Raw genomic sequence first — 27,503 nt, 5'->3', positions numbered from 1 at the left:
CATCCTGATTTGACTTGTATTACTTTCACAGAATTCATTTTAACCCCCTCATATTTAATTCTATCTACTAATAAATTATGTTACCAATAAATGTAATATGTGAAGATTTGAAACCAACTGATTATGGGTGGGTCTGGCTAATAATTTACCATGTGAAAAACACTCACAATAGGTGAAAATGATCAGATTATATTTCATCATAAGTAATATTTATTATACTCTTTTCAGAGCTGCTTAGTGAGAAATGATCGTAAACCCTGCTGAATATAGGTACTGAAACAAATACACTGATCTTGTGCTGTTTGCACTGCCAGTGCTATAAATAGCATTGCGAAGGCTTTAAATTGTCTGGGTGGGCAGATGTCAGTGCGTGCAGAAGGCTAAAGAAGCAAAATATACTGGCGTGTCGCGAAGCCGGCTGACTTCCACATTTACCTCTGTTTGTTGTATGTGGGGAAACAGGTGGGTCTGCAATTAACTAATGCTAAAAGGCAATTGGCCACACCTTTAACCTTGGATTATGGCTTTAACTGCCCGCGCAGGGATTTCCTGGGCTGTCTGAAATTTGCCAGGTTGAAGAAGGCAATGACCAAGCTGAGCAATTGACAGACTGGAAAGCTTTTTGCTTACTAAGATCAAACAGCTGCTTCTTTTGCTAGGTGAAAAGCTTTGCTCAAAGGACCTGTTCTGAGTGTGTGCTGTCACTGTCTTGGAGGCGATTTCAAAGACTTTGGAGGTCATTTCTGCTACCTTGGACTTCTTTGCCATTGATCTGCACTTTTCCAGTTGTCGACCTTTAGGTCAGCAGAGAAGCCGCTTACTCAGCTCTGCCTTGGATCTCTGGTGCAGAACAAGAGGAGCAACACTAGTAAGAACAGCAGCAGCCTTCTACTCAGCCATCTGCCACTCCACAAGACCCAGGGGCTGAACACAATCCCAGATCGCATGAGGCAATAGCCCCAACATATTATACAAGCAGAAGATAAGCTTTCTGGACATGACTGAACTGCAATGACTCTGGTCTCCTTAGCATGTTGCTGACTTTGGCAGACTCCTGGGACAAGATCTGCTGCCAAATGGATCATTTGGGCATGGATTTTCATTGACAGTCAAGGTCACCGCATTGTTGAATTTCTTTTCCTCTGGCTCATTTCAGGGCTTTTCTGGTGGCACCTCACAGTTTCTGCACACAAGTAAATCTCCCAGGTTATCTTTGTCAGGGTCACCACTTATGGCCATTTTGCAACTAATGAGGTCAGTCTGAGGGTCCTGGGAGTTGCTGCTCTGTCTGGGATCCCACAGGTACACAGAGCCATAGGTTGCAAATCAAGTCACCCTTGGATCAACCAGCAATATTCATCAATTGAGAGCGATTCCACTCCACTCCACTCTGAAGAAGAGTCATACGGACTCGAAACGTTAACTCTGTCTTTCTCTCCACAAGTGCTGTCAGACCTGCTGAGTTTTTCCAGCACTTGTTTTTGTTCCACTCCATTAATGTTCAACTGGCATGTAAGCACTGAAAGATCATTGTGCAAGTTTGCACAATATACCCAGGAAACTGCCATACTTCAACCTGCACCAGCCAAATCTTCCACAGATTCTCGCAACTCCAAGCAGAGACAGCAAATGGCTCTTTGAAGACAAAGGCTGCCCTGTAAGGATGTAGCTGATGGCACTGGTCAGGAGCTTTACACTGATGCCCAGGGAAGTTACATTGGAAGCCACATAAACATAAGGGAGGTCATTGAGCAAGCAATCTAGATGCTGAAGAAGTGATTTAAGTTGCCTGGACAGAGCTGGGGTCACACTTCAGTACGTACCAGCAAAAGTATCTGGAATGACAGTGATCTGCAGCAGAGGGTTACTACAGGAGGGGGAACTGCACTGCATCTTCGAAGGAGGGGCGAGAAGAAGAAGAGCAGCAGGAAGGAGGTGGTCGGGGTACCACAAACTAAGCAGCAGCAAACTTAGTTGCCAGCGGTGTCTGGGATGCACTCAGCCAACCTGAAGCAGTGCAGCTCTCTGGCAGAACAGTGCTGAACATTCCATCGCTTTTTAGTGATACTCGTTCATCTTATAGAACCATAGAAAAGTTACAGCACAGAAGGAGGCCATTCGGCCCATCTTGTCCATGCCAGCCCAAGGACACCCAGGTGCCCTTTCTAATCCCACCTTCCTGCACCCGGCCCATAGCCCTGCAGCTTACAGCACTTTAGGTGCAGATCCAGGTACTTTTAAAAAGAGTTTAACGTTTCTGCCTCTACCACCAACTTGGGCAGCGAATTCCAGACACCCACTACCCTCTGCATAAAAAAGTTCTTCCTCATGTCCCCCCTACACCCTCTGCCACTTATCTTGAATCTATGTCCCCTGGTTCTAGAATTCTCTACCAAGAGAAACTATTTTATCCTGTCCACTCTATCTATTCCCCTCAATTTTGTACACCTCAATCAAGTCACCTCTTAGCCTCCTTTGTTCTAAGGAAAATAACCCCAACCTATCCAGTGTTTCCTTGTAGCTACACTTTTCTAACCCTGGCAACGTTCTTGTAAACCTCCTCTGCACTCTCTCCAGAGCTATTACGTCCTTCCTGTAATGTGACCAGAACTGCACACAATACTCCAGTTGTGGCCTCACCAGTGTTTTATACAATTCCATCATCATATCCTTACTTCTATACCTCTATATTCTATATATTCATATTCTATACCTCTGCCAGTGAAGGAGAGCATTCCATATGTCTTCTTTACAACCTTGTCTACTTGAGCTGCTGCCTTCAGGGACCTGTGTACTTGTACGCCGAGATCTCTCACTTCATCTACCCCTCTTAGTATATTCCCATTTATTTTGTAATCCCTGTAACTGTTTGACCTCCCTAAATGTATGACCTCACACTTCTCTATGTTAAAATCTATCTGCCACTTTACCGCCCACTCCTCCAACCCATTTATATCATTTTGGAGATTATGGCTATCCTCTACACTATCCACTACTCGGCCAATCTTTGTGTCACCTGCAAATTTCCCAATCGTGCTTACTATCATACCATTTTCCTCAAAGCTGAAGGTCACATGGCAAATGAAAGGCATTGGTGAGGATGACTTGACAATAAGGCTTTAAACAAAGTTCATGCATGATAAATATTGATGATAAAACTAAAAAATTTAACAAACTTTTAAACATCAAAGTTTTTTATCTTGTGAAATTACAAAGTCTACTTATTCCACCTACTCAGTGTAACCCCTGTGGCTTCAGCAGAGCTGTAGGCTGGCTGCTCTTCTCTTGCTTTGACTGTCCAGATGTTCCTGGCTGACATCCTCAGGGTTTTGGAATCCTTGAGGACCCTGCCAAATCACTCATGCATCTGTGCAGGACAGACTTGGCCATCTGGATAGGAGAAAGCATGTGAGGCACTGACTGAGGGTGGGGATGGGAGAACAAGTAAGTAAGAGGGTAAGAATGGGAGTGTTTTGTGCAGTGATCCACTTTCATGCCCCCTTTCCCCATCTTCCCTCTCACGGTCAACCCACACTTGCCTACTACTCAAGAACTGGAGCGCACTTTGCTGCACTTCACTGGCTTTGAGTGGCTAAGACAATTATTTCTCCATCCTATTTAAGCTGGCAGACTGGGTGTGTGGGACATTGGTTAGGGCCAGCCTGCACACAGTTGCCTGCCACATTAGATATTCCATGAAGGTAGCCATTCTTTCCATGCAGGCAGACATCAGCACTAAGACCTGAGACATCATGGCATTTGTAGTGGTGTCAGAATTGCAGCAGGTGTGGAATTGGTACACTAGTATTTTTTTCTCGTTTGTGTTCTCACAAACATACACAGCCTCTTGTATTCAGAAAAAAAACACTAATTTTACCTGAATAAACTTTTTAAAATTTATTCTCATCAAATATTTTTTAAAACACTGAGAAATTGCTAGAAACTTATACGTTCAGTCAGAACATCTGGAAATCCAGGGATGTGAATCTTCAGTTATGCGGAGATACTAGAGAAGCTGTGATTGTTCTCCTTATAGCAGAGAAGGCTAAGGGGAGGTTTTAGTAGAGGTGTCCAAAATCAAACGTTAAATAGAATTGGAGAGAGATTGATTCCACTAGCAGAAGGATAAGTAACCACAGGACACAGATTTAAGATACTTGGCAAAAGAACCAGAGGGGAGATGGGGAGAAATATTTTTACACAGCAAGTTGTTATAGTCTGGAATGCACTGCCTGTAGGGTGGTAGAAGCAGATTCAGTAACAACTTGCAAAAGGGAATTGAACATGTACTTGAAGAAGAAGAAGAAAATTGCAGGCTGTGGGACTAATTGTATGGCTCTTTCAAAGAGGTGGCAGAGGCACGTTATACCAAATGCTCTCCTTCCACACCATATGATTCTACAAATACAAAAGCATTCAAATTGGAATTGGTTTTGAATCATCAAACCTGTATCTTGGATGCATGCCTAATATTTCATCTTATTGAAAAAGTTTTAAGTAAGGATGCAGCTTCATAAGTTAATTAGATGTGTGAATTGGGATTTCCTTTTGAAAAAGTAATAAAAGTAGTTGTTTATCAAGTCTGTGGAAAATGACTGGTGGAAAAATGTGTTTGGACTATTCGAACATGGCATTAAATTTATGTAACATCTTTTTCTCTATTTCTTTGGCTATCATGAGGTGTGAAGCCTTGAAAGAAAGCATCTGATTGTCATGCTAACAATGTCAGGAACAAATTACTTCACTTCAGAGGTGAAATGTTCTCCTGTTTCTTCCAGAAGCAACTCTCATAGGAAATTTCTGATTTAAAATTTAATTTCCATCCTGTTCATCGATTAGCATATTACCATAGGGCTAATATAGCTGTAATGTTGAGGATCAGAAAATTCTCTTGACAGTATAAATCACCTGATGTGAAGACAATAGGCAAAAATGAGAGGAGGAAAACCATTTTATGGTGTAAATCTGATGCACTTGGCTTTTGCACCAACCATTTAACATTAACTTAAAAGTCAAATTTGAACATGAAAGCATAGGGTAAATGATTTCAGGTTACATTTATGTCAGCATAAAAGTCCAAAGGGATATAGCAATGCATTTGATGGAAATGAACCCCGATTCTGCTTTAATGTGGCTTGTAATTTTCAGAGAAGAATTAGAATTATCTGCATGTTCAGACTAGCAGTAGGAGAATGTTAACAGTATTTGATTTTGAAGTAATATGACAATATGGTACTGGACTGGATGGTTAGTACAATGGTGATTATGAATTCATTTTAGAAAAATAAACTTTCCAGTGCTCCTAGAAAACCTTTAAAATGAGGAAGTTGGTCATTTTGTTTCTGCTATATTTACTAACACAATTCTAAAGCTGTCTGTTAATTGTTTGAGCATAGCAGAAAAAGTAGCCAATTGTTGATGTCTTAAATAATTGTCAGTAGGATAAGTTGGAGTTCCCACAGTGGCTCAGTTGCACACTGGATAATTCTGCTGAGCCATAAGTTAGACTTTTCAATGAATGTTGATGTTTAACATTAATATTTAAAATGAATGTAATGGAACCATATTGAAAATCTAGGTCATATAGCATATAAAAATGACATGTTCGATCTCCAGCCTGTATTGAATTGACTGATCTCAGCTTGGGCAACAGTATGGCCACTAACTTACCCTCCTGGGTGACTAAGAGGAAACTCAGCCAAACTTCTAACTCTAGTTACCATCAACATAGCCCTTCTGGAAGCGTACGTTCTGTGTTTGAATGGCCTGTCGGCACTTGCTTTTTAGACTCATGCATGAAAAATGGTACTTGAGCATTAGAACTGTATCACAGTAAGCAGTCAGTGCATTTAAGTGAGCAGAAGAGAAGAAAGTTGATAAGAATACAGAAGAAGACTGACATTGGACTAAGAAGCTGAATGACAGGTTTAAAAAAAAACACAGCATGGATTTTAGTGCTTCAACATGTTATGGGGCTTCATTAATCACAAGATAAGTTAAGAATTGTACACAACTCAACTCAGTTCTCATCACTTTGGGTCCACACTGGAGTGCTGCTTTGGGCTGCAGTAGAGTGCTTAAGTTGAAGTTTGGACTGAGGAAGGTCGGTGAGGAGGGAACGAGGTGATCCTTTGAGTACCGTCAGGTAAGTATTTACTACTTTTATCACTTATAGTTTTTAAGATCTTATTATGTGGTTCATCGTTTTTAAGGGCTATATTCTGTAACAACGAGGAGCAAGGAAGAAGGGTCCTAGAGTAATTGATATTAAGTATCTTCCAAAAGGTTTAATTTAAAGGTGTAAGTCATGGCAAGGGAGCTCAAAGCCATGGTGTGCTCCTCCTGCTCTACGTGGGAAGCCGGGAACATGTACGGTGCCCGGGGCCAGTGTCTGGGGGAAGTGTCTCCAGCTGCATCCACAAGGTGGAGGGTATCGTGGATAGCACGTATAGAGAGGTGACCACACCGCAGGCTGAGTCCACAGGCAGGAAGGGAATGGGTGACCACTAGGCAGGCAGTGCAGAAATCTCCTGTGGCTATTCTCCTGCAAAACAGATATACTGCTTTGGATACTGTTGAGGGGAATGGCCTCTCACGGGAAAGCAGCAACAGCCAAATTCGTTTCACCGCAGTTCGCTCTGCTGCACAGGGGAGGAGTAAAAAGTGTGGGAATGCAATACTTATAGGGGATTCAATTCTAAGGGGAATAGATAGGCATTTCTGTGGCCGCAAACGAGACTCCAGGATGGTATACCTCCCTGATGCTAGGGTCAAAGATGTTTCGGAGCAGCTACAGGACATTCTGAAGGGGGAGGGTGAACAGCCAGTGGTCGTGGTACACATTGGTACAAACGACATAGGTTAAAAAAAGGGATGAGGTCCCAAAAGCAGAATATAGGCAGTTAGGAAGTGAATTGAAAAGTAGGACCCCAAAGGTAGTGATCTCCAGGATTACTACCAGTGCCACGTGCTAGTCAGAGTAGAAATAGCAGGATATATCGGATTAATATGTGGCTGAAGAGATGGTGTGTGGGGGAGGGTTTCAGATTCCTGGGACATTGGGACCGGTTCTGGGGGAGGTGGGACCAGTACAAACTGGACGGGTGACACCTGGGCAGAACCGGGACTGATGTCCTAGGGGGAACATTTGCTAGAGTGGTTGGGGAGGGTTTAAACTAAAATGGTAGGGGAATGGAAACCTATGCAAGGAGTCAGAGGAGGGGGAAATCAAGGACAAGAATAAAAGACAGGGGAATAAGAAAAGTGATAGGCAGAGAAATCAAGGGCAAGAATCAAACAGGACCTCACTGAGAAATAGTGGAAACGGGACAAGTAATGTTAAAAAGACAAGCCTTAAGGCTTTGTGCCTTAACGCGAGGAGCATTCACAATAAATTGGGTGAATTAACATTCATAACATCTACAGTAGACGTAAACAGGTATGATATAGTTGGGATTACGGAGACGTGGCTGCAGGGTGACCAGGGATGGGAACTGAACATCCAGGGGTATTCAGTATTTAGGAAGGACAGGCAAAAATGAAAAGGTGGTAGAGTTGCATTGCTGGTTAAAGAGGAAATTAATACAACAGTGAGGAAATATATTAGCTCCGACGATGTGTAATCTGTATGAGTAAAGCTGAGAAACACGAAGGGGCAAAAAACGTTAGTGGGGGTTGTATATAGACCCCCAAACTGTAGTGGTGATGTTGGGAATGGCATTAAACAGGAAATTAGAGATGCATGCAATAAAGGAACATCTGTAATTATGGGTGACTTTAATCTGCATATAGATTGGGCAAATCAAATTAGTAACAATACCGTAGAGGAGGAATTCCTGGAGCGTATATGGGATGGTTTTCTGGACCAATACATTGAGGAACCAACTAGAGAACAGGCCATCCTAAACTGGGTATTGTGTAATGAGAAAGGAATGATTAGCAATCTGGTTGTGCGAGGCCCCTTGGGGATGAGCTACCATAATATGATAGAATTCTTCATCAAGATGGAGAGTGACGTAGTTGATTCTGAGACTAGGGTCCTGATCTTAATAAAGGAAACTACGATGGTATGAGGTGCGAGTTGGCTGTGGTAGATTGGGAAACGTTACTTAAAGGGATGATGGTGGATAGGCAATGGCAAACATTCAAAGAGCGCATGGGTGAACTGCAACAATTGTTTATTCCTGTCTGGCGCAAAAGTAAAACAGGAAAGGTGGCCAAACCATGGCTTACAAGGGAAATTAGATATTGATAGTATTAGATCCAAAGAAGGGGCATACAAATTGGCCAGAAAAACAACAGACCTATAAGACCATAAGACATAGGAGCAGAAATTAGGCCATTCGGCCCATCGAGCCTGCTCCGCCATTCAATCATGGCTGATAAGTTTCTCAACCCCATTCCCTGGCCTTCTCCCCGTAACCTTTGATCCCCTTACCAATCAAGAACCTATCTATCTCGGTCTTAAATACACTCAATGACCTGGCCTCCACAGCCTTCTGTGGCAATGAATTCCATAGATTCACCACTCTCTGGCTAAAGAAGTTTCTCCTCATCTCTGTTCCAAAAGGTCTTCCCTTTACTCTGAGGCTGTGCCCTCGGGTCCTAGTCTCTCCTACTAATGGAAACATCTTCCCCACGTCCACTCTATCCAGGCCTTTCAGTATTCTGTAAGTTTCAAACAGATCCCCCCTCATCCTTCTAAACTCTATCGAGTATAGACCCAGAGTCCTCAAACGTTCCTCATATGTTAAGCCTTTCATTCCTGGGATCGTTCTCGTGAACCTCCTCTGGACCCTCTCCAGGGCCAGAACATCCTTCTTGAGATGCCCAAAATTGCTCACAATATTCTAAATGTGGTCTGACCAGACCCTTATAAAGCCTCAGCAGCACATCCCTGCTTTTATATTCTAGTCTTCTCGAAATAAATGCCAACATTGCATTTGCCTTCCTAACTACTAGCTCGACCTGCAACTTAACCTTAAGAGAATCCTGGACTAGGACTCCCAAGTCCCTTTGCACTCCAGATTTCTGAATTCTCTCCCCATTTAGAAAATAGTCTATGCTTCTATTCTTTCTACCAAAGTGCATGACCTCACACTTCCCCACGTTGTATTCCATCTGCCACTTCTTTGCCCATTCTCCTAACCTGTCCAAATCCTTCTGCAGCCTCCCCGCCTCCTCAATACTACCTGTCCGTCCACCTATCTTTGTATCATCTGCAAACTTAGCCAGGATGCCCTCAGTTCCTTCATCTAGATCATTAATGTATAAAGTGAAAAATTGTGGTCCCAACACTGACCCCTGTGGAACTCCACTAGTCACCGGCCGCCATCCTGAGAAGGACCCCCTTATTCCCACTCTCTGTCTCCTGCCAGACAGCTAATCTTCTATCCATGCTAGTACCTTGCCTCTAACACCATGGGCTCTTATCTTTCTGAGCAGCCTCCTGTGCGGCACCTTGTCAAAGGCCTTCTGGAAGTCCAAGTAGATAACATCCATTGGCTCTCCTTTGTCTAACCTACTCGTTACCTCCTCAAAGAATTCTAACAGATTTGTCAAGCATGACCTACCCTTGATGAAACCATGCTGACTTTGCCCTATTTTACCATGCACTTCCAAGTATTCTGAAATTTTATCCTTAATAATGGACTCTAAAATCTTACCAACGACCGAGGTCAGGCTAATCAGCCTGTAATTTCCCGTCTTTTGCCTCACTCCCTTCTTAAACAGGGGGTTTACATTAGCGATTTTCCAGTCCTCTGGCACTCCCTGACTCAAGTGATTCCTGAAAGATCACTGCTAATGCCTCCACTATTTCATTCAGCTATCTCCTTCAGAACTCTGGGGTGTAATCCATCTGGTCCAGGTGATTTATCCACCTTCAGACCTTTCAGTTTTCCTAGCGCCTTCTCCTTCGTAATGGCCACCATACTCACCTCTGCCCCCCGACTCTCTTGAACTTTGGGGATGTTACTCGTGTCTTCCACCGTGAAGACTGATGCAAAGTACCTATTCAGTTCCTCCGCCATTTCTTTGTGCCCCACTACTACTTCTCCAGCGTCATTTTCCAGCGGCCCAATGTCCACTTTTGCCTCTCTCTTACCCTTTATATATCTAAAAAAACTCTTGCAATCTTCTTTTATATTATTGGCTAGTTTACCCTCATATTTAATCTTCTTCCTCCTTATTTCTTTTTTAGTTGTCCTCTGTTGGTCTTTGTAGGCTTCCCAATCCCCTGGTTTTCCACTGCCCATTGCCGCATTGTCTGCTTTCTCTTTAGCTTTTATGCTGTCCCTGACTTCCCTTGTCAGCCATGGTTGCCTCGTCCTCCCTTTAGTATGCTGCTTCTTCCTAGGGTTGAACTTTTGCTGTGTCTCCCAAATTATTCCCAGAAACTCCTGCCATTGCTGTTCCACTGTCTTTCCTGCTAGACTCATCTCCCAGTCAATTCTGGCCAGCTCCTTCCCCATGCCTCTGTAGTTGCCTTTATTCAACTGTAATACCGTTACATCTGATTCCAGCTTTTTCCTCTCAAATTGCAGGGTAAATTCTATCATATTCGGTCACTTCCTCCTAAGGGTTCCTTCACCTTAAGCTTCCTTATCAAATCTGCCTCATTACACATCACTAAATCTAGAATTGCCTGTTCCCTAGTGGACTCCACCACAAAGCTGCTCCAAAAAGCCATCTCATAGGCATGCTACAAATTCCTTTTCTTGGGATCCACTACCAACCTGATTTTCCCAGTCTACCTGCATATTGAAATCCCCCTTGATCACTGTAACCTTGCCTTTCTTATACGCCTTTTCTATCTCCTGGTGTATCTTGTGCCCCACATCCTGACTACTGTTCGGAGGCCTGTACATAACTCCCATTATGGTTTTTTTACCTTTGTGGTTCCTCAACTCTACCCACACAGATTCTACATCATCTGACCCTACGTCATTTCTTGCTATCGATTTAACTTCATTTCTTACTAACAAAGCAACCCCACCCACTCTGCCAACCTGCCTATCTTTTCGATAGGATGTATATCCTTGGATATTTAGCTCCCAGTCCTGATCCCCTTGCAGCATTGTCTCCGTGATGCCCACCACATCATACCTGCCAATTTCAATCTGCGGCACAAGCTCATTTACCTTATTTCGTATACTGCGTGCATTCAGATACAACACTTTCAGCCCTGTATTTCCCGTCCCCTTTCTCATTGTCATCCCTTTATCTGATGTGCTTGAAGTTAGATTCCTAGCCCTTTCCAAACACTGTCCTATTTTGTGTTCTGGGGACTTTAATAGCCTCTCCTGGGCTCTCCTTTCTTTTCAGTTTTTTCATAATTTTCCATGAAGTTGAATCCACACCCCCCCACACGCTAACCTGCTGCTTTGTTTCCCATTAGTCATACTTCTTGGAGTTTTACCCTTCCCTCCCCCCTCCCTCTTTCTGGTTTAAAGTCCTATTGACCACCCTATTTACCCTTTTCGCTAGAACATTGGTCCCAGATGGGTTCAGGTGGAGACCGTCCCAACGGTACAGATCCCTCCTGTTCCAATACTGATGCCAGTGCCCCACGAAATGGAACCCCTCTTTCCCGCACCACTCCTTTAGCCACGTATTTACTTCCCTTATTCTCTCGTCCCTATGCCAATTTGCACGTGGTTCGGGTAGTAAGCCGGAGATTATAACCCTTGAGAACCTGTTCTTTAATTTAGTTCCTAGTTCCTGATAATCCCCAAACAGGTCCTGTTTCCTAGTCTTACCTATGTTATTTGTCCTGACATGGACCACAACAACTGGATCCTCCCCCTCCCTCTCCAATATCCTTTCAAGCCGGTCAGAGATGTCCCTCGCCCTGGCACCGGGCAGGCAACATACCATGTGGGACTCTCGATCCTGCTTACAAAGGATGCTATCAATTCCCCAAATTATAGAATCCCCTACAACTACCACTTGTCTTTTTGCTCCCCCCTCTTGAGTGGCCTCCTGTGCCACGGTGCCGTGGTCAGCTGGTTCATCCTCCCTACAGCCCTGTTCCTCATCCACACAGGGAACAAGTATCTTGTACCTGTTGGACAAGGTCAAGAGCTGAGGCTCCTCTGTTCCTGAACACAGGATCCCTCTACCTGCCTCACTTGCAGTCACACCCTGCTGACCCTGGTCATTGACCGAACTTGAGGCACTTAATCTACCGGGTGTGACCGCCTCCTGACACAAAGCGTCCAGGTAACTCTCCCCCTCCGGGATGTTCCGCAGCATCTTGAGCTCCGACTCCAGCTCATCAATTCTGAGCCAGAGTTCCTCCAGCAACCAACACTTGCTGCAGATGTGGTCACTGCTGCTCGCAATGGGATCTGCCAGCTCCCACATCATACAGCTACAGCACATCACCTGCCCAGCCATCTCGACTTAGATAATTAATTTATTATCTAATTAATAATTAGATTTAAAAGACCTGAGGATTGGGAGCAGCTTAGAATTCAGCAAAGGAGAACCAAGGGATTGATTAAGAAGGGGAAAATAGAGTACGAGAGTAAGCTTGCGGGGAACATAAATACTGACTGTAAAAGTTTCTATTGGTATGTGAAGAGAAAAAGATTGGTGAAGACAAATGTAGGTCCCTTACCGTTAGAAACTGGAATTTATAATGGGGAGCAAAGAAATAGCTGCCAACTAAATACAAACTTTGGTTCTGTCTTCACAAGGGAGGACACAAATAACACACCAGAAATGTTGGGGAATGCAGGGATTAGTGAGAGGGAGGAGCTGAAAGAAATCAGTATTAGTGGGGAAATGGTGTTGGGGAAATTGATGGGATCGAAGGCCGATAAATCCCCAGGGCCTGACAATCTACATCCCATAGGTGGCCCTAGAAATAGTGGATGCATTGGTGGTCATCTTCCGAGATTCTATAGACTCTGGAACAGTTCCTACAGATTGGAGGGTAGCTAATGTAACCCCACTATTTTAAAAAGGGAGGTAGAGAGAAAACAGGGGATTATAGACCAGTCAGCCTGACGTCTGTAGTGGGGAAAATTCTAGAGGCCATTATAAGTGATTTAATAGCTGAGCACTTGGAAAGCAGTGGCAGAATCGGACAGAGTCAGCATGGATTTACGAAAGGGAAATCATGCTTGACAAACCTACTGGAACTTTTCAAGGATGTAACTAGTAGAGTTGATGAGGGGGAGCCAGTGGATGTAGTTTATTTGGACTTTCAGGAGGCTTTCGACAAAGTCCCACGTAAGAGATTGACGTGTAAAATTAAAGCGCATGGGATTGGGGGCAGTGTATTGAGATGGATAGAAAACTGGTTGGCAGACAGGAAACAAAGAGTAGGAATAAACGGGTCTTTTTCCAAATGGCAGACAGTGACTCGTGGGGTTTCTCAGATCGGTGCTGGGACCCCAGCTGTTCACAATATAAATGATTTAGATGAGGGAACTAAATGTAATATCTCCAAATTTGCAGATGACACAAAGCTGGGTGGGAGGGTGAGCTGTGAGGAGGATGCAGAGATGCTTCAGTGTGATTTGGACAAGCTGAATGAGTGAGCAAATGCATGGCACATGCAGTATAATGTGGATAAATGTGAGTTTATCCACTTTGGTAGCAAAAACAGGAAGGCAGATTATTATCCGATTGGTTATAAATTGAGAGAGGGGAATGTACAACAAGACATGGGTGTCCTCGTACACCAGTCGCTGAAGGTAAGCATGCAGGTGGTAAAGAAGGCAAATGGTATGTTGGCCTTCATAGCCAGAGGATTCGAGTACAGGAGCAGGGATGCCTTGTTGTAATTATACAGGGCCTTGGTGAGACCACACCAAAACTGTATGTCGTTTTGGTCTCCTTATCTGAGGAAGGATGCTCTTGCTATAGAGGGAGTGCAGCGAAGGTTTACCAGACTGATTCCTGGGATGGTGGGACTGACATATGAGGAGAGATTGAGTCTGTTAGGATTATATTTGCTGGAATTCAGAAGAATGAGGGGGGAATCTCATAGAAATCTATAAAATTCTAACAGGACTAGACAGGGTAGATACAGGAAGGATGTTGCTGATGGTGGGGGAGTCCAGAACCAGGGGTCATGGTCTGAGGATACGGGGTAGACCATTTAGGACTGAGATGAGGAGAAATTTCTTTACCCAGAGTGGTGAGCATGTGGAATTCATTACCACAGAAAGTAGTTGAGGCCAAAACATTTCAAGAAGGAGTTAGATATAGTTCTTGGGGCGAAAGGGATCAAAGGATATGGGGAGAAAGTGGGAGCAGGCTATTGAGTTGGATGATCAGCCATGATCATAATGAATGGCGGAGCAGTCTCGAAGGGCCGAATGGCTTACTCCTACTCCTGCTCCTATTTTCTATGTTTCTATGACTTGTCAGCGGGGAAGCTGTGGATTACATGAGTGAGTGTATTTTAAGTTACGTTTTTACCTTTTTCGTTAGCTGCAGTGGAAACTTCCTATCCCAGCTGCATCATGGATCAATCATCGAGGGGAGTAGAGAGGCATAGTGGTGAAGCATAGTTGCAGCAGAGCCACACCCTTTGTTATCATGATCTGAAGGAATGCCTCTTGAGTCTTCAATTCAAGTGAACAGCAATGGGGCTGGGTGCAGGGAGTTAACTCGAATGAACAATTGATTAAAAATTACCTTGTAATTAGTTCTTTATCCTAGCTTGCTCTACCACCCCAAACCCTGGTGCCCCACACCCCCTTCCGTCACTTTCCCTCTCTCCTGTCACTATCATCAATTCCCATCACTATGCCCCATCCTGTGACCCCTAGTTCACATCCTGCTACCCAGCCACCCCGGCATTACCACTCACCCCCACAACAGCGCAATCAGCTCTGGACTGGCATCAGTAGAACTAAGGAGTTGAGGACAATGGTGATGGAGGAATGGGAGGCGGGGGGTGAACTAGGTGTTAGGTGGTCCAGGAGGAGGGTTTAGCAGCACTCGGCAGGGGGCGGTGGTAGGTGGTGGTGACGGGAGCATGATGACGCTCCTCTTGATTTAAAGAGCTGCTCCTAGTGTTACAGTTGAGGTTTATTAGATTATTATGCTTTAGGATTGTATATTTTGGTGTATAATCTATTTTGAAACTAGCTTTAAAATTAAGATAAAAGGGGGCCATGTGACCTGTCTGCCTAATGGCAAGTCTGGATGGCTTGATTGTTAGAGATCAAAGCAGGGCTGAGATTGTTTAACTAAGAAGATGTAAGATATTTAAGGTTTGAGACAATGACCATAGTCCGAGTGTACCATGAGTAGATCCTGGGACGGAGTTTATAGACATCAAGTTATAGATAGCTGTGAGCTATCTGTTCACTTCCAAGATGAAAGGGAATTGGAATCAAAGATAACTGATTAGAATTTCTACTTAGATACAAAACTAATATGTTTACAGTTGCAGGGGGAAAGGGGTAGAGGATGTTATACTTTGTTGACTCAAAAGCAAAGACAAGATGGAAACATGAAAGATCTTATATTTGGAAGGATTTGAGTTTCAAAGAGGTGTGAAAACAATGGAACCTGAGATGAAAGGGGGGAAAAATGTTAGGGTTACCATGAAGTTCTTTAAGGGATCTGTTGGGCTTTTGAGCTGGAGCTGGGAGTTTGAATTTCACTTTAAAAGTTATCGGTCTCTACAGAGATCATAACACTAGCAAGTTCTATGCTGTAGCTGCCAAGGGGCCCTTCCACAGCTCGTGGCGTGGCCATAAAGGAGAGCCCCCCCCCCCCCACCCTGGTGCCTTGTGAAACTCACTGGGAGGCTGCCAACGGTTTATGGTTTATCTATCTGGCAGCCCTCCTGATGCCAGTATAATGCTGACAGAAGCTGGAAGTGGCCCTTAATTGGGCACTTAACTTGCCATAGTTGGCCATCCAGCAGGATGAGTTTCCTGCCACTGGCAACATGCCCATGCTGGTAAAATCAAGCCCCTTCTCGTAATCTGCATGACACATGATTGTTAGTTTTATAGAAGAAAATAATATAATTTCTAAAAACAAAGTGACGCACAAGAACTCATTGGTTGCAGTCGGCTGATCTGATGAGCTCACCAGCTGTAATTTTTGTAGAATTGGTACTTTGTCAATGGTACAGGTTCACCCTGGATTATTGCTTGGAGACTGTTTTGATGTGTCTAAAACCAACCATGGTCATTGAGTACTATCTGTAATTGTCTGAATCCTATGTTTTTGAAGCTTTTCTTTCCTACCATTAATTAAATCCAGGAATGTAGGCATCCATGTGATACAGGTAGCTGACCTTTTGAGCTTATAATTTTAAATAAATTCTTTACTGTCCGCTGGAAATTCTCATTCCGTGAAATGCCCTTATGTGTTAGAATGATTTGGTAACCTTAATTTGGTTCAGTTGCTACTGGTGAAAAGTATGTCACACTTGTTAAGTGGTCAAGAGGCTTGTTACCTATTGTTAACTTTATTTAAATTTTTATTATAACTATGTTCCATTCCCCTGAATTGTTTAACTTACCTTCTATAACAAATTTACTGAGAGACAATGGCTTATTAATATTCATTAGTTATAGAAATACTCTCAAAAATTGCCTTATCTAAAATATTATTACAGCTATTTAACACTGCAGGTCAATTGTATCCAAATTTTTTTCAATTCAAGATCTTTTCCTAAAGAATTGTTGTTGTTCACAATTTGTTAAAGTTGGAAATTGATTTTACAAGGCTTAAAGCCTGAAAATTGGGAGGAGACCAGGCCCAACATGAAGGAATAGAAATGTGGTCACATGCCTAATCCTTCTGCAAATAATTGTTTGTCATAGTTAAGTGGCAGGTTGATTGTAAACTAGAAATGCTACAGTTGGCTTCAGCATCCTTGGGTGAGGGAGGAGATACTCAATAAATGGTAGCATTTTAACCTTTGCGGTTTGTGGGTTCAAACTAGTGCACGAGTACAAAAATCAATCAAGAAGACTAATGGGGTATTGGTATTTATTACAAGGAGGTTGGAGTATAAAAATAAGGAAATTATGTTGTATAGAGCATTGGTCAGACTAATACTGTGTTCAACTTTGGAAAATGTGCCTTATGAAATATATATTGGCCTTGGAGATGGTACAGTGCAGATCCACCAAAATTATGCTGAGACTCAAAGGATTAATTTATGAATAAATGCTGTATAAACTTGGTTTATATTCCCTTGATTTTAGAAGGTTGAGGGGTGGTCTAATTGAGCTGTGCAAAATGATAAAGAATTCAATAATGTGGATAAACTATTTTTTCCTTGTGGGGAGTCCAGAACAAGGAGGCTTATCTTAGAGCTAGGCCAGATCAGTGTGAAATTGGGATGCACTTTTTCCACACAACCCATAGTGAAAATCTGGAACTCCGTGCTCCTCCCCCCCCCCCCCTCCCCCCCACCCCCAAAAAAAGGTTCTGAATCAATTAAAAATTTTTGCGACTGAGATCATTAAAATTTTTGTTACGTTGAGGGTATCAAGGGATATGAAAAAAGGGCAGGTATCAAAATGTTAAGGTGCAGGCCAACCATGATCTAGAAGAATATTGTAGCAGGTATTGGGGATAAAAAGTCTATTTCTGTTCCCAAAGGAAGGGAAAGATGACAGCGTAGTGATAATGTCACCGGATTAGTAATTCAGAGGCCCAGGCTAATGTTCTGGGGTCACGGATTCAAATTCCATCACCGCAACTAGTGTAATGTAAATTCAATTAATAAATCTGGAATATAAAGCTAGTCTCAGTAATGGTGGCCATGAACTATCTTTGATTGTTGTAAAAACCCATCTGGTTCATTAACATCCTTCAGAGAAGGAAATCTACCACCCTTACCTGGTCTGGCTTATATATGACTCCAGATGCACAGGAATATGGTTGACTCTTAACTGCCCTCTGCAATGGCCTAGTAAGCCGCTCAGTTCAAGGACACTTAGGGATAGACAACAAATATTGGTCTTGCCAGTGACGCCCACATCCCATGAAAGAATTTTTAAAATTCCAATGTTCCTAAACCCCACACTGTGTACTTCAGAACATATTCTAAGCTGACTCACTGTGGTACCGAGGCAGTGCTGCATTGTTGGAAGTGATATATTTTGAATGAGGTGGAAACTGAGCCCTGTTTGCCATACCAGATAGATGTGAAAGATCTCATGGCAGCATTTGGAGAAGAGCAATAGAGTTGTCCCTGTTTCCTGGCCAGCATTTGAGCTTCAACCATTAAATCCGATAAACTGGCTCCCTCTCTGATTGCTGTTAGTGAGACCTTGCTGTGTGAAAAATGGCTGCTGAATTTCTCCACATTAAAATGGTGACTGCACTTCAAAAGTACTTCATTGGCTGTGAAGTGTTTTGGGGCATCCTGAGTCCATGAAAGACATATAAATGCAAGTTCTTTCTATCCTTTCTGATTGATATCTAGCTGTCCCTGCTGGTAATATACATGTGAGGGAATCAAATTAACACAACACTGGGTTTGCCTGTGATGCCCCTTTTGTTAAATGAGCTGATGAGGATTCCTCTGTAAATAATGGCCACTTGGGTGAGATCCTGGAAGGTGCTCACCAATCAATGAACTGTACCCCAACATCGGTCGACCTCGGGTGAAGAGAAAAAGCTGACTCGGAACAATACCAGGAAGGGGAATATGTCGTCAAAGATATTGGGGAAAATAGTCTGTATGATACACTGAAAAGGATTGTATAGTTGATACAACAAGATGCAAATATGTTTTCAATAATCATTTTCCCTTCATTATTCCTTTTTAAAATAATTGTACAATAAGCTGCTCCAGAATGTTTTTTTAAATCCTTAACATGTCATGCTGCTGTAAGCTATTTTATGTTTGTCACGGTTCTTGATCTAATGGTCAGGTATAGATGCTGGAACATAGTTATATTTATGTAATTTTTGAACTGCTTATACATTACCTTTTGGCTTTACATGCTATTGGAAGTATTGGATCTCAGTGAGAAGTGTTACATAGTACATCTATCAAAGCTATCTATTTGAAATTCTGGTGTTGCAAAATTAGAAACACTTACAATTTGACCACATTTTTATTTGCCCTCTTCATAATTACATTAAAGTAAATACAAATAAATGATACCATGTGCAAAAATAAATTAAGAATAGCTAACAAAGAGAACTTGTAAACACAAGGCACAGAAAGTTTGTTTCTACCAGCAAAGGTCACAGGTTTATATAAAATGGAAATATGAATTGTAAAGCACCATGTGTACAGGAGTGACTGATGACCTGCAGCTGATCGATAATGCGCGCAAGATGGCCATAATCGATATGGAACTTGATCATCTGAACATTGACATAGCTTCCCTATTAGAGACCAGGCTCACTGAAAGCTGATCACTCAAAGAAAAACATTACCCTTCTGGCAAGGGAAGGGTTCTGAGGAAACGAGTGAGCAATATGTAGGCTTCACTTTAAGGAGCTTGCTGCTACTCAACGATAGAACCCCCATCGCAGATGGTTCAGAACATGTCCTCTCCATCTGCCACTCAACTCAAACAGGGCCAGTTAAATTCATGAATATCTAAGCTCCAACGCTGTGCTCCACTACAGAGGTCAAAAACCAGTTCTGAGATGAGCTTGACATGGTTATCAGCAGAATCCCTAAGTCAGAAAATCTTTTACCTACTGGGGATATCAGCGCAAGAGTGAACATGGACCTTGAGGCCTGGCCCCCCTGCCTTAGAAAGAATGGCCTGGAAAAGATGAATGAGAGTGGACGGATGGTTTTGCTGCTACCACAGGCTTCGTGTAACTAATGCCATTTTATTTTTCAGAACAAACCATGCCACAAGGTGTCCTGAAAACAACCAAGGTCAGGGCATTGGCACCAGCTGGAGCTGATCATCACCAGACATGATTCTCTAAACAGCATTCTCAAAACATGCAGCTACCACAGCACTGACTGTGATACATATCACTCCCTGGTGTGCACTCGGGTGAGGATGCAACCTTGAAGCTTTTTCATTCAATACGAGGATGGCATTTCTGCTTTATCAACCCATATAAAAACCAACCGTTCCAAAACTCTATTGAACAGATGCGTTCTGGCATTCCCCCACACAGTGCAGAAGTGAAATGGCATATACTTTGAGGCACCATCTATAACACTGCACTCTTAATGGGAAGCAAGAGCAGAAACCATTGGCTGGTTTGAGGCAAACATCACTGTGATGGAACCTGTCATTGAAGCCAAACAATCCACTTTCATTAACTATAAGAGATCAAAGCAAGAAGACTCTGAATGCACTAAGAGCCGCTTAAAGTAAAGTCCAACAGACTGCTAGGTGCTGCGCCGATGACAACTGGTTACAACTGTTCCAGAATATCCCAAGGCCCTTCGACACAGGGAATGCTTGGAGACGTGTATGAACGGATGAAAAAGGCCGCAGGTCCATCAGCAAAGAAAATTGCTCCATTGAAAACAAAGGCAGGGGAGGTCATCACCAATTGGAATAAACATTTGGAGAGATGGGTGGAACACTACCTTGAGTTGTACTCTAGGGATAACTCAGTCACTGAGGAAACTCTCGACACCATAGCCTGCCAGTTATGGCAGAGCTGGATATCAAATGCACAATAGACAAGCTTAGCAAAGCTATTAACACAGCATGGGCAAAGCTCCAGGTGCTGATTGTTATACCACCTGTACAAATCAAGCACTGGGAACCAGTAATCCTGCATCTGTAAGAGCTTCTCTGTCTGCTGGAGGGAGGGGGTAGTACCCCAGGATATGCATGACGCAAAGATTGTGGCCCTTTGCAAGAACAAGGGATGATTTCAGTAACTATCAAGCCATCGCCTTGCTGAACATCATGGGAAAAGTATGAGGCCATGTTGCCCTTGTCAAACTGCAGTTCTTGGCTGAATGCATCTATCCTGAATCCCAGTGTAGTTTCAGAACTGGAAGATCTACAATTGACACAATCTCCTCAGTCCAACAGCTGTAGGAGGAATGCTGTGAACAAAGGAGACTATTATATATTGCCAAGGCATTCACCATTTCAGCAGAGGCAGTTTATTTAAGCTGCTGAAGAAAATTGGCTGCCTGTCGAAGCTGCTCAATGTGATCTCTTTCCATGACAACGTTACGGGCAGCTAAGGTCAGCTATGGTGGGGCAACATCAGAACATTGAGATTTGCAGTAGAGTCAAACAAAGTTGTGCTTTGGCACTTCTCCTTGCTGCTGTCATATGCCTTCAGGTCATCAACAGAGGGTGTTTACTTACATACCAGAACTGACAGAAAGCTGTTCAGCCTTGCTCGTCAGAGATCCAAGACAAAGGTGCACCAAGCCCTCATCAGAGTTGTTCTACGCTGATGATGCTACTCTAGCATTCCATGCTGAGCAACACCTTCAGCGGCAAATGGACAGTCTCGCTCGCTCGTAAAGAGTTCAGAATGTTGTCATAACATCATCTATCAGCATTGACAACTTCACATATCTAGGGTCCACAATCACCAATAATCTGTCAATATGCACATCACAAAAGCCGCAGCTGCTATGTCCAAGCTGAGTAAGAGAGTGTGCAACAACAGCAAACTGACTCTGTCAAACCTGCATTCTCGGTGTTCTCTATAGTGGTGAGACCTGGACAGCATATGCTAGGCTAGGGAAGAGGCTGAACAGTTTCAACCTTCGCTGTCTCAGGCATATCCTCGGCAAGACAGGTCACCAATTCGGAGGTCCTGGAGCATACTAATTCCATCGGCATACACTCATTGCTCGCCAACGATGTCCGCACTGGTTTGGCCACATTCATTGGATGGATGACGTCAGTATACTGAAAGACTGGTGAACTGGCCACTGGTTCACAACCTCCTGGGTGTCCATATCTCCATTAGAAGTACGCCTGTAAACGAGAAATGAAGATGGTGGACATTGACCATGCCAACTGGGAGGCAGTCGCTGACAGCCATGACCTCTGGAGGTTGTTGATTTGGAGGGGTGTTGTAAGAGGTGAGCATAAACTAAAAGATCAGCTGGCCGAGAAGAGGGCCCAGAGCCAGTGAGTCATGCACTTTCTGAACCACACCAGGCGATGTTTAACGGAGTTGACCCCAAGGCACAAACATTGCCTCACAGACAGAAGACTGCCACCAATCTATAGCAATTCATGATATTTTAATTATTATGAAAAATATGCTTAAAGTACCAATAAAACTATCATAGTGTGTAGTCTGATTTTGGAAACAATGGGCAGAATTTTCCATTAATGAGACTAGGTGCAGTGGCTGGTGTTTTTGGCAGTGCCCACTCTACTGGCCGGAATGGCGGGAATTTGAGCCTGATTCTGCGCTTGGAAGGCTATTAATTATGCAAAGGAGCGTATCGGTCTGAATCACCAGGCGGGTTGGGAGCTGATTCGTCCGCCCGACGAATGGCTAAGCAGTTGACCAATGAGTGGATACCCTTTGGCCTGTTGGGGGTGTCAAATCTTTTTTCTTTTAAACAGGAAAATTACACGGCTACTCGCTGGCCAGGAATCTAACCCGGGTCGCGGCAATGAGAACACTGAATTCTAACCACTAGACCATCAAGAAACCTTAAATTCCGCCATCTGCCATGGTGGGGTTCGAACCCAGGTCCCCAGAGCATTACCCTGGGTCCCTGGAATACCAGTTCAGCGATAATACCACTATGCCATGTGAACACATGACAGGCCTTCATTGACGGAATGCCATATATGATACAGCTGTGCCTCCTTCACTATTGCCTGCATTCCCAAATTCAACATTCCTATGTGTTACTCTTGAGATGCAGCAACTGTGATGTGAAGCCACTGAGTCCTGAATAGCTGTCTAACAGTGCCATTGGCTTTCTGTGGCTTTTGTCACAAGGAGGTCTTCCTCCTTTCTAAGTAGACTCCTGTTCACTCCTGTGGCAACAATAGGTTAGAGGGCAACCCCAGAAAAGCCCCCCTCGTGCTCGCCCTTCCCCTTGACGGCCATTCCACAGCCTTCCCTCCCCGCTGCCCCCCTCGTGTTCATCAACCCCACCCTCCCTGGTTGAAGTATTTCTGAAAGTGGAGGCCTGCATGAGTACCACAGCTAAGTGCTGTTCTTCAGGACAATGTAGGCAAAGAGCAGGAGCAGACCAATCCAACAGCCCCAGCAATGTACGGTGTTCAATGTTTCCAGACCTGCATAATGCTATGGCAGGTAGGAGTTACCGGAGAACTGAGGCCTGACTTGTGCATGCCACCCTTTTTCAAATGGATTTGAGGCCAACATAATTTCCTGCTGGCATGATGGAAGATTGGAAGGCATGACAAGGTTCTGGCGAGCAGCTGTTTTAATGAGCATTCATGACGTGTTAATGAATGCAAAAGGCATTCACTAGTCAGCTGACTAACTGACCTGCCATAAACCCACCACTGGGGGAATTGCAAGCTGCTTCTACGCCGGCAGATTTCCGACTTTTTGCCAGCTGCTGGATTCTCTTGCTCCCGCCATGGGTGGGATGGGAAAATTCAGCCCAGTGTCTTCAAAGTTATTGTTTTGCTAGAAACCATTATCTCATTTCTCCCCATGTGCTTCTGTCTTTGAGACCATGAATAGTCTAACAAGACTTTGGTTTTTATCCCATTCAGGTATCCTGTTATTCTCTCACTGCCGCTAAAAGCAGTGCCATTTTCCTTGTAGGCGCACAGTAAAAAATTGACCAACCTCCTGTTTAATTCTTAAAACAGAAGTGCACACTATGTGAGAGGTGGGTGGAATTTCCTAGCATTATCTTGTGTTAATAATATTGTAAATACAGCCCAACTCTCAGCATCTTACACCAAGGAGGACAAGGACAGCAGGCTAATGGGAACAATAACACCTTGCAATTCATCTCCAAGTCGCATCCTGACTTGGAAATATGTCGTTAATTCTTCATCGTTGCTGGGTCAAAATCCTGAAAGTCCTTCACAGCACTGTGGGACTACATACACCACACAGACTATATTTATTCAAGAAGGTAACTCACCACCATCTTCTCATGCATAATTTGGGATGGGCACTAAATCCTGGCCTTGTCAGCAACACACCCTGTAACTTATTTTTTAGGAGTATGTGAATGATTTGTTTAAGTACTTTGCACATGTGATCACTTAAAGGGGCCAGCGTGCATGGCTTGTGTGGAAACTTCAGGTTGTGGCGCAGTCATGCAGCTTAGAGGGAACATTTGCTTGTCCGTGATAGTCGCATCCCGTGAAACATGGGAGATTTTCTGTGTTCATTATTCCAAGCAAATTTGTAAATGGATTCCGAAAGGACAGACTGATGATTTTGCTAGAGATAGTGACCGGGGTGATAACTCTGAATTTGGTGAGTACGTAACCCTGCCCCCATGACTAAATAAATATTTTATTTTTTCTGCATTTACAATTGTGGCATGATGGTCAGATCTTACTTTTAGTTTATTTTCTCAATAATATGGTTATAAGTGTTTCAATCAAGTTTATATGATACTATTTTAACTTTGCCTCCTCTCTTCTAGAGCTGGAAGGCCAATAAAGCATCCAAGAATAAAGCAGGAAGCAGTTGTTACAAATAAAGTTAACTGGCAAAATGAAAACAAAGGTAAGGGAACTGATTATTAGACATCATATTGAACAAGCCATAATTAATTTGTAGAGTTGAAATGGTTGTATTAACGCTTTTTCAATGTAAGTTTTAAACAAATATCTGTCAATATTGGATGATCAGCAAAAATGGCTCTGAAAATATAATTTGTGTGCAATAAGTCTGAGTCTATCAAATCTCCTCTTAACCTCCTCTAAGGAGAGCAACCTAATCTCCTTCAGTCCCTCCACATAACTGTGATCCCTTAACCCTTGTGTAGAAAATGAAACAATTTTGAATGGTTATAAACTTCAAATGTTAATAGAATGAGACCAGCTGAAACAGACATGTCGGCTCCAAGCTAGTTATAAAATCTTACTTAACACTTTGATCCTTTTTATATTTCATTAACCTGGTGTCCCCTGCAGAATCCAAATGATCTAATCCAAAGCCAATCATGTGTTAACTTCTATCACACAGAATACATTTTTATGATACAATGATATTAATACTGACTTATGTATTGTTTTCCTATTATATTACACACTATCTTAAACAATGCTCCCCTTATCAAGCCCATGCTGTCATGAACAGAAAGGGTCTGCACTAAGTTGATGCCTAAGTATTAAATGACTACAGAAATAAAATCATTATCTAACAAGTATTCTTGCTGCCTACATTTTTTTAAAATCATTTCCGGGCTGTGGACATCACTGATATTTATTATCGATCCCTTGCTGCCCTGAGCTGGTAGTTGTGGTGGTGGTGGGCTGCCTTCTAGAGTCACTGTAGTCTGTATTCTTTGTAGAACTTTGGCCTAACAAGCTATTGAATTGTATCACAGTGGAGGACATTTAAAAATCAACCATGTTATTATTAGAGTCGTATAGGCCAGGGGAAAGGGTGGTAGTTTTCCTTCCCAGAAAGATATTTGAACCATTTGACAACTTTGTGGTCACTTTTGTTGATTTTATCTTTTAATTTATTTTCAGATTTGTTTAAACTGGCATGGTGAAATTTGAATTTACAATTACTGGATTATTAGCCCGGTAACATAACCACTAAACTACCATACCAACATTGTGCTGCAATCCACTGTGCCTTTGTTATTTAAAGGATAAGAAACACTGAGTGGATGGCTATTAGGTGAACAGATTTATCCTCTGTGTGCATAACTGCTGACTCTACTGAGAAAGCTCTTTACAGTAGGATAGCACCTTCCTCCACCTTGACATCTCGGTGTATGTTGTTGTTCCTTGGTGCCTGAACATGCCTATATGTAGTAATAGGAGTAGGCCATTTAGCCCCTTGAGCCTGTTTCACTATTCAATGAGATCACGGTTGATTCGTGACCTAACTTTAGCTTAGAGAATGAGGCTAGGAAAATAATAATGGGGAACCAGGAGTTGAATAAATACTTTGCATCAGTCGTCACGGTAGAAAACACATTTAACATTCCAGAAATATTAAATAATCAAGGGGCAAAAGTGGGGAGGAAATAAATACAATAAAAGAAAAATACCTTAGAGGAAAAGTACCAGGGAAACTAATGGGGCTAAAAGCCAATAAGTCCCCTGGACCTGATGGGTTGCATCCCAGGATATTAAAGGAAGTAGCTGCAGAGATAGTGGATACATTGGTAGAAATCGTCCAAGAATCCTTAGATTCTGGAAAAGTTCCAGAGGGTTGGAAAACTGCCAATGTAACACCCTTATTCAAAAAGGGCAGGAGGCAAAAAAAACCGGTAACTATATGCCAGTTAACTTAACATCCGTCATTGGGAAAATGTTAGAGTCTATTATAAAAGATGTAATAGCAGAGCATTTAGAAAAGCATAATGTAATCAAGCAGAATCAGCATGGCTTCATGAAGGGGAAATCATGCCTAACAAATTTATTAGAATTCTTTGAGGAGGTAACGAGCAGGATAGATAAAGGGGAACCAGTAGATGTAATACATTTTGGATTTCCAAAAGATTTAATAATGTATCTCACACAAGGCTACTTAATAAAGTAAGAACCCATGGTGTTGGGGGTAGTATATTAGCATGTATAGAAGATTGGCTAACTAATGAAAGACAGAATTGGGATAAGGGGGGCAGTTTCAGGATGGCAACCTGTAACTAGTGGAGTGCCACAGGGATCACTGCTGGGGCCACAATAATTTACAATATATATTAATGACTTGGATGTGGGAAGTGAATGTACTATCGCCAAGTTTGCGGATGACACAAAAATAGTTGGGAAGGCAAGTGGCGAGGATGACGCAGGGGGATATAAACAGGTTAGAGAAGTGGGCAAAAACTTGGCAGATAGAATATAATGTGGGAAAATGTGAGGTTATGCACTTTGGCAGGAAGAATAGAGGAGCTGAATATTATTTAAATGGAGAAAGACTGCAGAAATCTGCAGCACAAAGGGATTTGGGAGTCCTCGTGCATGAATCCCAAAAAGCTAGTATACAAGTTCAGCAGGTAATAGGGAAGGGAAATGGAATGTTGGCCTTTATTTCAAAGGGAATGGAGTATAAAAATAGGGAAGTCCTGTTAAAATTATCCAAGGCACTAGTTAGACCACACCTAGAATATTGTGAACAGTGTTGATCCCCTTACCTAAGGAAAGATTTACTGGCATAGGAGGCAGTCCAGAGAAGGTTCACTAGGTTGATCCCAGGTATGGAGGGATTTTCTTATGAGGAGAGGTTGAGTAAATTGGGTCTGTAGTCATTGGAGTTTAGAAGAATGAGAGGCATCCTTATTGAAACATAAGATTCTTAGCAGGCTTGACAGGGTAGATGCTGAGAGGTTGTTTCTCCTTGTGGGAGAGTCTAGGACCAGAGGGCATAATCTCAGAGTAAGAGGTCACCCATTTAAGACAGAGATGAGGAGGAATTTCTTCTCAGAGGGTAGTGAATCTGTGGAT

General features: G+C 42.9%; 1 protein-coding gene across 4 annotated transcripts in view; it reads left to right on the top strand.

Annotated features, from left to right (window-relative positions):
- Positions 1–27,503, top strand: part of l3mbtl3 (L3MBTL histone methyl-lysine binding protein 3) — a 182,673-nt gene that overhangs the window by 118,067 nt on the left and 37,103 nt on the right. For 3 of the 4 annotated variants that reach the window (XM_078542122.1, XM_078542123.1, XM_078542121.1), the window contains one exon: positions 24,518–24,600. In XM_078542122.1, the coding sequence (XP_078398248.1) occupies positions 24,518–24,600 (83 nt within the window). Of the gene's footprint in view, positions 1–23,624; positions 23,692–24,517; positions 24,601–27,503 lie in introns of those variants that run through there. The other variant, XM_078542124.1, reaches the window with a different exon arrangement.

Source organism: Cetorhinus maximus, chromosome 5 (genome assembly GCF_964194155.1).
Source record: "Cetorhinus maximus chromosome 5, sCetMax3.hap1.1, whole genome shotgun sequence".
In the NCBI taxonomy this organism is placed as follows: Eukaryota; Metazoa; Chordata; class Chondrichthyes; order Lamniformes; family Cetorhinidae; genus Cetorhinus; species Cetorhinus maximus.
This window is presented reverse-complemented; position numbering and strand designations above follow the sequence as displayed.